Source organism: Leptodactylus fuscus, chromosome 5 (assembly GCF_031893055.1).
Source record: "Leptodactylus fuscus isolate aLepFus1 chromosome 5, aLepFus1.hap2, whole genome shotgun sequence".
Taxonomy (NCBI): domain Eukaryota; kingdom Metazoa; phylum Chordata; class Amphibia; order Anura; family Leptodactylidae; genus Leptodactylus; species Leptodactylus fuscus.
The window spans coordinates 215,316,072-215,326,629 of NC_134269.1; the positions used below are offsets into that span (position 1 = coordinate 215,316,072).

General features: G+C 50.6%; 1 protein-coding gene across 3 annotated transcripts in view; it reads left to right on the top strand.

Annotated features, from left to right (window-relative positions):
• DIAPH1 (diaphanous related formin 1) overlaps positions 1-10,558 on the top strand; it is a 152,654-nt gene that overhangs the window by 48,352 nt on the left and 93,744 nt on the right. For all 3 annotated transcript variants that reach the window (XM_075275283.1, XM_075275284.1, XM_075275285.1), the window contains 4 exons: positions 2,253-2,368; positions 3,047-3,111; positions 6,254-6,433; positions 8,309-8,881. In XM_075275283.1, the coding sequence (XP_075131384.1) occupies positions 2,253-2,368; positions 3,047-3,111; positions 6,254-6,433; positions 8,309-8,881 (934 nt within the window). The remainder of the gene's footprint in view (positions 1-2,252; positions 2,369-3,046; positions 3,112-6,253; positions 6,434-8,308; positions 8,882-10,558) is intronic.

Consider the following 10,558-nt stretch of genomic DNA (forward strand, 5'->3'; position numbering starts at 1 on the left):
GTGGCCTCTTACACAGTAAGCAGGTGGAAGCGGCCATTTTCTTGTGGCCTCTTACACGGTAAGCTGGTGTAAGCGGCCATTTTCTTGTGGGCCGTTTACACAGTAAGCTGGTGGAAGTGGCCATTTTCTTGTGGCCCGGGCATGCGCAGTCCACTGCGGTCTCGCAGATAGAACTGAGCGACCCCAAAGATTGCTTTGGATCACATTACGTGGGCCTGGACTCCTGGGTCCATTGGCTGCAATAACCCAGGGACAGGTAAGTACATCCCCTGGACAGCCCCTTTTAATGCATGTTTTTTCATAAATCCAAAAGGTGGCGCTAGAGCAAGTAGGTCTTAGTTGCCTATTCCTTATCCAGAATTCTTAGCCGGGCCTGCGCGATCTAACAAATCCCTGTACACGTCACATCGGCGTCTCTTTATTGTAAATGATATGCCGGTACTGAAATGGTTAATAATGTCCTGTATATAGTGCGCTGGTGTTTATTACATAGGATACATTACTCCTTGCGGCCAGCAGATGGCGCCGCTGCTCCTTCTTAGCCGCTTCTCCCCTCGGTTAATACTCGCTGCCTCCTTAGCGGGGCGTTCGCCGGCCTGTATAGCGATCAAAGCCTCATTACTTTTCGGATAATACATTAGTCGCCGCGGATTATTGGACGGCTAATGGTCCGGCGTTAATTGTATTAGTCTTATTAGTTTTTTTTCGTCTGCGCGGTGACGGACGCCGCTCCATTATATCAGATACTTGTTTATCCTTCGCTTATTAAAGCCGTTCATTTCCTTACCGGGAGATTATCCCCACAGCTTGTAACAAAAGGGGCTGCCGCATATCTCATCCGATCCTGCCAAAAACAATGTAAGCGAGCCCTGCGTCCCCCGTATAATACCGCAGCTCATGCTAATCCAGCCCCGTAGACAGGCGCACGCCGCATAGGTGCATTTATATGAGTCTGATCAGGACGACCCGCAGAGCCGTACAATACCCTGATTTCTCCAGATAACAATTGTACTGCATCGACTTGCGGTATTACTTATACACCCCCCCATAGGTCCCCGTGAATAGGGAATGAATAATGTTCTAAGTGCAGACGTCCATTTATTGTGCATAGAGAAGCTTTGTTCTTACAAGTTCTCTGAGAATGGAACAAAAAAGCGCTGACGTTACGTGCGCCGGAGATACATTAATGTGCTGTACAAAGGCCACGGCCTACTGCTCATATATATATAGGTAACAGCGAGGAGGAGGAGGAGGAGTATTACAGGGGTTACCAGGAGAGGAAATATAGAACAGCCTGTATACAGTCACTGGACCAGGGGTTGTGTGCAGAGACGTAACAGGTGGCCATGTGTGATGTCACAGTACAGGATAATACACACAGTGATGTCACAGTACAGGGATAATACACACAGTGATGTCACAGTACAGAGATAATACACACAGTGATGTCACAGTACAGGATAATACACACAGTGATGTCACAGTACAGGGATAATACACACGGTGATGTCACAGTACAGGATAATACACACGGTGATGTCACAGTACAGGATAATACACACGGTGATGTCACAGTACAGGATAATACACACAGTGATGTCACAGTAGAGAGATAATACACACAGTGATGTCACAGTACAGGATAATACACACAGTGATGTCACAGTAGAGAGATAATACACACAGTGATGTCACAGTACAGGATAATACACACAGTGATGTCACAGTAGAGAGATAATACACACAGTGATGTCACAGTACAGGATAATACACACAGTGATGTCACAGTAGAGAGATAATACACACAGTGATGTCACAGTACAGGGATAATACACACAGTGATGTCACAGTACAGGATAATACACACAGTGATGTCACAGTACAGAGATAATACACACAGTGATGTCACAGTACTCGGATCGTGTCCTATTACACATGTAGACAGATGTCGGCTTCCATATTAGAGACTTGTTAGTAGTGACTTTATTTCTAGCAAACATTGCCGGGCCTCGCTGCTTCTGCTGACTCTTCCCAAATACACAACTTCAAAGCGTTGCGGTCAGTGGCCTTGCTGGAGAAGCCTTGTACCCTGCTGAGACGCCTCCGGTCACCTCCATCAAAGCCTGGCGCCAGCGTCTTTTCTTCCTTCCATGCTGCAGATTCTCTTTCTCTCCGCTCCGCGTCTCTGTGCCCTGGACTTTGTGTCGCTCCGTGAAGTTTACAGACTTGTCTTTTCTTCTCTCCCTCCATAGGCCGCAGTACTACAAGCTGATAGATGAAGTCGTGTCTCAGATAATCCTGCACAAGAACGGGGCCGACCCCGACTTCAAATGCAAACGTTTAAGTATTGACATTGAAGGTCTCATAGGTAGGTGTGACTATGTGTGTGCACAGGGGCTACATTACACGGACAAGTCACGTGTGAGCACAGGGAGCAACTTTTTGTGTATTAAAGGGGTTTTCCAGGTAGAAAATCTTTTTAGTACTAGTAATGGGTTAATAAATACACCCATATCCCTTTAGCAGTGTTTGGAGTGATTTCTGGGTGTCTCTGGTTGCCGCTGCATCCTCGCTGCCCATTGCCCTGGAGAGATCCTTGTACAGAGGCAGAAAACTGTGAGGTCTTCAGATCGGTGAGAGTCTGACGCCCAGAATCCACATTGTACATTTGTCCCCAGCTGATACCCAGAGAATATAGCAGGAAGTAGACAGCGCCGTTCTGTATGTAGTGGCAGAACCAAGTCACTGCGGCTTAGATCCCATTCAAATGAATGAGAGCTGATCTGCAGTACCAGGTCTGGCCACTACACAGAGAACAGCGCTGTCTGCTTCCTTCTCCATTCTCCTGTGAACAGCTGGGGGGTGCCGGGTGTCAGATCCAAACCAATCTCATTTTTAGCCCAAAAACCAATGTATGGATGCAATAAGGGGTCACTTGCACGATTCAGCCCAATCCTGTAATAAGACGTCCAGAACACTTGATATAATGGAATTATGTTGTACATATCAGAGATTCCCCCATAACGTTAATGTCTCTTCCTTTCAGATCACTTGATTGATAAGAAAAAGGTGGAAACCAGCGAGTCCAAGGCCCGGGATCTGGTGAAGAAGGTAACACACGAAAGTTACTAGGAAGTTGTGTTAGTAGGTTATCCTACAGATAGATGTCTGACCATGGGAGCCCATGGCCGGGCCGCCGCTGGCAGCTGGACAGTGATAGAGCATCATCTTACTACATATAGTAGAGCCAAAAGAGCTGCCATACGTGGCTGTCTTTCCAGTGTCGTCCTTCTCCATAGACTTCTATGTCAGCAGTGGGACCCGCCATGATGCAGCTGCACTTTCAGCCGGATTTGTCCCAAAAAGAAATAAATAAAAAAAATTACTTATAGTCCTCCAAACCTCATTACGAAAAAACTCAAAAATTGTCCGGTTCTGAACCAAGTGAAAATGACCTGGTCTTGAAGTGGTTAAAAATATATATATATATATATATATATATATATATATATATATATATATATATATATATATATATATATATATATATATATATATATATATTTTTTTTTTTATTTTTTTATTTTTTTTTTAAAGTGAAATCTTTTTGAGACGACCACCCAAAATTCCATTAAAAAAAGGGCGATTAATATGGAAAAATGAAAATCCGTCTCCAAAAAATGCGGCCTGGGTAAGGGCAAGGAATGAGCTTTTTTATTTAAAGGGATTTTATCATTAAAAGTCAATTCTTTTGTCCCTAACACGACGGAATAGCCTTAAGAAAGGCTATACTTCTCCTACCTTTAGATGTCTTCTCAGGGCCACCGTTCGGTATATAATCCAGTTTTTTTCAATATGCAGTTCTCTTGCAGCACTGGGGGCGGTCTTTAGCGCTCAAACAGCACTGGGGCCGTCCCCAATGCTGCGAGAGAACTCTCCAGCATCGCCTCCATCTTCTTCAGGAACGGCCTCTCCCCGCGTTAGCTTCAAACTTCTAAGCCTCGGGCAAAGCTGACTGCACATGCTCGCCGACCACAAGAAAACGGCCTCTTACAATACTGTGTAAGCGGCCATTTTCTTGTGGCCGGCGGGCATGCGCCGCCGGCTTTGCCCGAGGCCTAGAAGTTTGAAGCTAACGCTGGAAAAAGACACAGGGAGAGGCAGTTCCTGAAGATAATGGAGAGTTCTCTCGCAGCATTGGGGACGGCCCCAGTGCTGTTTGAGCGCTGAGGACCGCCCCCAGTGCTGCGAGAGAACTGCATACTGAAGAAAACTGGATTATATACCAAACGGCGGCCCGGAGAAGACCTCTAAATGTAGGAGAAGAATAGACTTTCTTATGGCTATTCCGTCATGTTAGGGACAAAAAAAATGACCTTTAATGAAACCAAGATGCCCCTTTATATTTATATACACTCCCTCGGATGATCGGCGCCCCCTACTGGTGTAGGCCATAACGACTTGTGCACGGCTTTTGACTATAACCTGTGCAGGAATGTTTTTTCCTCCCGTCACCTTTTTTTTTTTTTTTTTTTTTTATCCTTTTCCGGAAATCCTCTTATTTATTTATTTTTCTCGTCGGACACTTGGCGAGGATCACACGCGCCCGCTGTTTATTAGTCTGCGGCTCAGCATTTCTGACCCTTATCAGCGGCGCGGGCCCCGCATGTTTACTTTTTCAATTTAAAAAAATAATTTAGCTGTCAGCGTGAGAAGAGATAGCGCCGTGGCCGAGCTGTCGGGTGGCCTCACCCTGGAAATTTCATTCCAAAGCACGATGGGGCTGATAGAGTGACCTGCGGGTCCCGGGCTGATAGGGGATAATTGAAGTTGTGACTGGGATGTAATTAGAGGGGCCGCCGGATGTCACCAAACCTCTGCGCGCCTTCTCCTGGGCTCAGCCTGGCCCGACAAATTATTCCTTTCTGTTTGCGAGCGGCTTAGTGGACGCTGCAAATTGGTTTTCTAGCAAATTCGGTTTCCTGCATTAAGTACAGTTTGGAAATGGCACGTGACGATGATTACGTGATTCGCATGCGAAGCCAGTAATAAGGAGGGCGCCGCGGCCCGGACCTTTAAGTTGTCCGGCTATGATTTAGGTATTTAGATTCATTCAGATCTCGGGAAACCGATGGGCGGCCATTTTTTTTTCTTTCCTATCAGAGGAAATCCACACAAACACGGGGAGAAGATACAAACTCCTTGCAGATGTTGTTCCTGGTGGGATTCGAATCCAGGACTCCAGCGTTGCAAGGCTGCAGTGCTAACTACTGAGCCACCGTGTTTCCCCTGATGGGCGGTCATTTTGTTAGATTTGGGCTACGTGCACAGGCCCGTGCGGTGAGTCTCGGGTTCAACTCGGGGCAGGTCCTATACCAGTCCGTCTTGGGACCCGGGCTCATTAGATGAAGTGAATAGGACCGTGTACAGTTGTGTTTATGAAGCCTTAGGGGGGTAGATAGTTACACCCAGGGGCCGGAGCCCCACCAGTATTACGTATGGCCCTCTGGTAGGTGTCCGTTCTGTTATGTTTGGATATTTCGCCCCGATCCCTATTGTTTTCAAGGACTATAAGCTGCACATTGACCCCGGCCCAGCTTCAGAGCACATAGGGGTTAATGGGGACTGTCAGCACTTTGATCGTGATGCTCTTTTAGCAGATCATCTCTGTCAAGGGATTGCAGCATTCAGAGCAGTACTAGGTCCTCTTCCTGCTTTCCCAGCACAGCGCCATCCATTGCATCGTGGACATGCTCGGTATTGCAGCTCAGCCGGTGTGACCGATAAACGTGATGTCACTGGCCTGGTGAGCGACGCTCCGTGTTGCTCCTGCTTGGAATCATGAAAGTGCAGAGTGTCAGGCCTCACCCCTGTCATATAATCATCCCGGGGTCAATATATTTGTCCCTTTAATGACTGACTAGAGCTCCCTCTCATGCCTTTAATGGGTTTTCCAGGTCTTATTGACGCCCTACCTTAGGATAGGTCAAGGATTAAAGTTCGGAAGGGGTCACGCACTGATTAGAAGTGGCGGGTGAGCAGTGACGGCTCAGCCCATTCCCTTGAATGGGACTGAGTTATGCTCAGGTCATGTGACCGGTGTCTGATGGTCTGTCCTGATGGACATCGAGCAAGTCCTATCCTACCCCGTGTCATCGGAGCAGAATAGATCAGAAGCTCCATAGAGGTAACATGTAATCTCGGTTTTATTATGTTGGAGGTCACTTTGTAATATTTTCTTTTGTTTCGGCAGCTGGATGCGGAAATCACGGCGAGACACGAGCTGCAGGCGGAAATCAAGGGCAAAGAAAGCGAGTTTGAGCAGAAGTTATCTGATCTACAAAATGAGAAGCAAATGCTGGACTCCGAGAAGCAGCAGGTGGTCGCCGACAAGCAAAAACTGGAAACCGAAGTCTCTCAGTTGTCTGAATCGGTAAGTCCGGACCCTTGTAATAAAGGTCAACGCAACCTGGCGGCCATATTGTGACCTTATAGAGGTTCCCATATTATATTGTCTTATGGCTTGAAAGCATTTGGCCGTCCATTTATTTGAATGGGGAAGGCGGTGCATGTGGGAACCACGGAAAGAAAACTTGGCGAGGCTCTCCGGGGTGAACATACAAACTCCTTGCAGATGTTGTCCTTGGCAGGATATGAACCCAGGACACCAGCGCTGCAAGGCTGCAGTGATAACCACTATCTGTATCGATTCCTCACAGTTTTTTTTAGTTCTTGGCTCGTTAGTCACAGCACAGTAATCGGTCACCCGACCATAGGCGGCCCCACGTCTGCCTGACGATCGTCGTCCCCCTGACCCTGGGCGTCCCCGCGTCCCCCTGACCATGGGCGGCCCCCTGACCCTGGGCGTCCCCCCGACCCTGGGCGTCCCCGCGTCCCCCCGACCCTGGGCGTCCCCGCGTCCCCCCGACCCTGGGCGTCCCCGCGTCCCCCCGACCCTGGGCGTCCCCGCGTCCCCCCGACCCTGGGCGTCCCCGCGTCCCCCCGACCCTGGGCGTCCCCGCGTCCCCCCGACCCTGGGCGTCCCCGCGTCCCCCCGACCCTGGGCGTCCCCGCGTCCCCCCGACCCTGGGCGTCCCCGCGGCCCCCCGACCCTGGGCGTCCCCGCGGCCCCCCGACCCTGGGCGTCCCCGCGGCCCCCCGACCCTGGGCGTCCCCGCGGCCCCCCGACCCTGGGCGTCCCCGCGGCCCCCCGACCCTGGGCGGCCCCGCGGCCCCCCGACCCTGGGCGGCCCCGCGGCCCCCCGACCCTGGGCGGCCCCGCGTCCCCCCGACCCTGGGCGTTCCCCCTAGACCATGGGCGTTCCCCCAGACCCTGGGCGTCCCTGTGTCCCCCTGACCCTGGGCGGCCCCCTGACCCTGGGCGTCCCCACGTCACCTGACCATGGGTTTTATGGTAACATTTCGCAGGCCTGGTTCCGGCAAAGTTTTGCTTTCAGTTTTGATTAGAGATGAGCGAACACTGTTTTGATCAGCCGATCCGAACAGCACGCTCCCATAAAAATGAATGGAAGCACCTGGCACGTATGCTTTGCCGGCGGCCGGTCGCTTAACCCCCCCGTGCCGACCGTTTCCATTCATTTCTATTTGAGCGTGCTGTTCCGGACAGTGTTCGCTCATCTCTAGTTTTGATTATTCTCGCAGCTGTTTTCACGGTTTCACCATGTCGGCCTGTAGCGTAACCTCTCCTATCTGGGATAGTCCAAATAAAAAAAATTTGTCCTGCACTTACACTCTGCAAAGCCATTTAGTCTAATGTCCCTTTAACATGTCGGGTGCAGCTACGGGGCTGTGATTGCGAGTCCCACCGACAGATTGAGGCTTAACAAAAGCGCATACATTTACTGGGTCGCACATTGTCAGGTCTCGTGGATTTTCCTTCTTTATCCGCGAAGCTTTTATTACGTTCTTTGTTCTGTCAGCGACTAAGAAAAAAAAAAAAGAAATGTGAAAATGGAAATCCAACAAAGCTCTCACCTCGCTCGGCTTCTTAAGCCATAAAATGAATAATACAATAGTTAGGAGAGAAATATAATTACTAAAAAAAAAAAAAAACCCAGTTTCTGCCCAAGACGTCGAGTGCACAAATCACGGCAAAATATTATTTTTACACCTGCAAGGAAAAAAATCTCTCGGCCCCTGCGTCGCCCTCATTGAGACGTAGTAATAAGTATTATTTAAGTTGGCAAGAAAATCGAAAACTTTAATGGACTTGGTTGTATGATGGTGGGGGGAGGGGGTTACGAAAGTGCATCGGGTTGATAATAATGTCATAATTTTACTTTTCCAGGTTTCTAAACTGACAAAAGAGCTTGAAGATACAAAAAAAGAAATGGCCACCATGACGGTCTCTAAGGTGGTTGTACCGGTTCCTCCTCCGCTCCCGGGATCGGTACCGCCGCCGCCTGCACCGCCACCAGCTCCTCCTCTGCCTGGAGGATTTGGAGGAGGGCCGCTACCACCGCCACCTCCTCCCCTCCCTCCTTCTATGGGAGGGGCTCCTCCTCCTCCAGGGCCGCCACCCACATTTGGTGGCCCGCCTCCTCCACCGCCACTTCCTGGAGCTTTCGGTGGGGGACCGCCTCCACCTCCGCCTCTTCCAGGAGCTCCCGGTATTCCTCCACCTCCACCGCTTCCAGGAGTTCCTCCTCCGCCTCCTCTTCCTGGTGGTCCTGGGATTCCACCACCTCCACGTTTTCCTGGTGGTCCTGGAATACCACCACCCCCAATTTTTGGTGGGCCACCTCCTCCACCAGGACTCGGAGGCTGGGGTGCGCCTGTCCCAGAAGCTCTACCCTATGGATTGGTTGCAAAGAAGGATTACAAACCAGGTGTGCAGCTGAAACGACCAAACTGGTCAAAGGTAAGACCACTGAATCTGGTGTTTCGTGTGGGGAGGGGCAGAAATTTGCTGACAATGAAGGGTATTTAGATAACGTAATAGACTTGTGTTGAGATATCGGCCAGGTTTTATGGGGTAAAATATATTAACATGCAAATGGATTCTTCTTACTGATGAGTTGATCTGTCCATGGAATAGGTCATTAGTATGTGACCTGTCGTGATATGATACCCAGGCCCTACACAGATCAGCAGTGCCAGAAACTGCAGCAAAGGACGCGTACTGTGTGCAGGCTGCTTATGTTCAAGTGACAGGTGCGGTGCTGCAAATCTGCTGAACCACCGCTATACAGTGGTCAGGTCTACATCGCCACCCTTGTTACTTGTGCAGGAGCAGCTGCATACATTCCCCCGTACACTGCAGGAGCTTCCGCCTCCAGCAGGCTACAAGAAAAGCTGATCTGTGCATGGTCCAGGTGTCCAACCCCACTGCATTGGTCATCAGTATGAAAAATCCATTTGAGGCCTTTTAATAGTTCTTACACAAACCACATTAACATTGACCACTATTCCCCCATTACAGAGCAAGGTAAGAAGTGTTCCACTCGTTTCGTAATGAGCCATATTGTACATTTTTCCTCTCGAGAAAATGAGACATAAATTGTTCCTGATAGGGCGATTGGATATGTAGTCCACCAAACATAAAGGCAGGGACCGTGTGCTACTCTTGCCAAAGGACCACAGGCCGTCTAGTCCTCACTCCCAAACACTGCTGACTGTGTTCTCCTCCCCTGCCCAAATGATGAGTGCTATGGACCACGTAGTCGTAGCCTTCCTTTCCAAAAGAGCCTTGGGCTGCGTGGCCTTCCCTCCCGAATGCCCTTGGGCCGCCTAGCCTGCCCTCCCGAATGCGCCTTGTGCCGCCTAGCCTGCCCTCCCGAATGTGCCTTGTGCCGCCTAGCCTGCCCTCCCGAATGTGCCTTGTGCCGCCTAGCCTGCCCTCCTGAATGCGCCATTGGCCCCCTAGCCTTCCCTCCCGAATGCGCCATTGGCCCCCTAGCCTTCCCTCCCGAATGCGCTGGCGGGCCCCCTAGGCTTCCTTCCCGAAAGCGCTGGCAGGCCCCCTAGCCTTCCCTCCCGAATGTGCCTTGTGCCGCGTAGCCTTCCCTCCCAAATGTGCCGGCGGGCCACCTAGCCTTCCCTCCCGAATGCACCTTGTGCTGCCTAGCCTTCCCTCCCGAATGCGCCTTGTACCGCCTAGCCTTCCCTCCCGAATGCGCCTTGTGCCACCTAGCCTTTCCTCCCCAATGCGCCTTGTACCGCCTAGCCTTCCTTCCCAAATGCGCCTTCTGCTGCCTAGTCTTCCCTCCCGAGTGTGCAAGTGGGCCGCCCAGCCTTCCTTCCCGAATTTGCCTTGGGCCGCCTAGCCTTCCCTCCCAAACATGATATTGCATTGCAGAAATTTATTGCGATTTCCAGTACGACAGAATATCGCTATACCAGCGTACGTCCCCCAACCCATACAACCCCGAGTCACTATGGCCGGCCCTCCGTAGCGCGCTCAGTGTCTCAGATGTTCTATAGAACATTCCCTTTGCTTTGTAGCCTTTGCTTCTTAAGATGTAGCACATCAGAGGCGCTCCTTCTCCTCGCCTCTCCTCACCCCGCCTCGAGCCCCTGATTAATGGCCTCTCTCTTT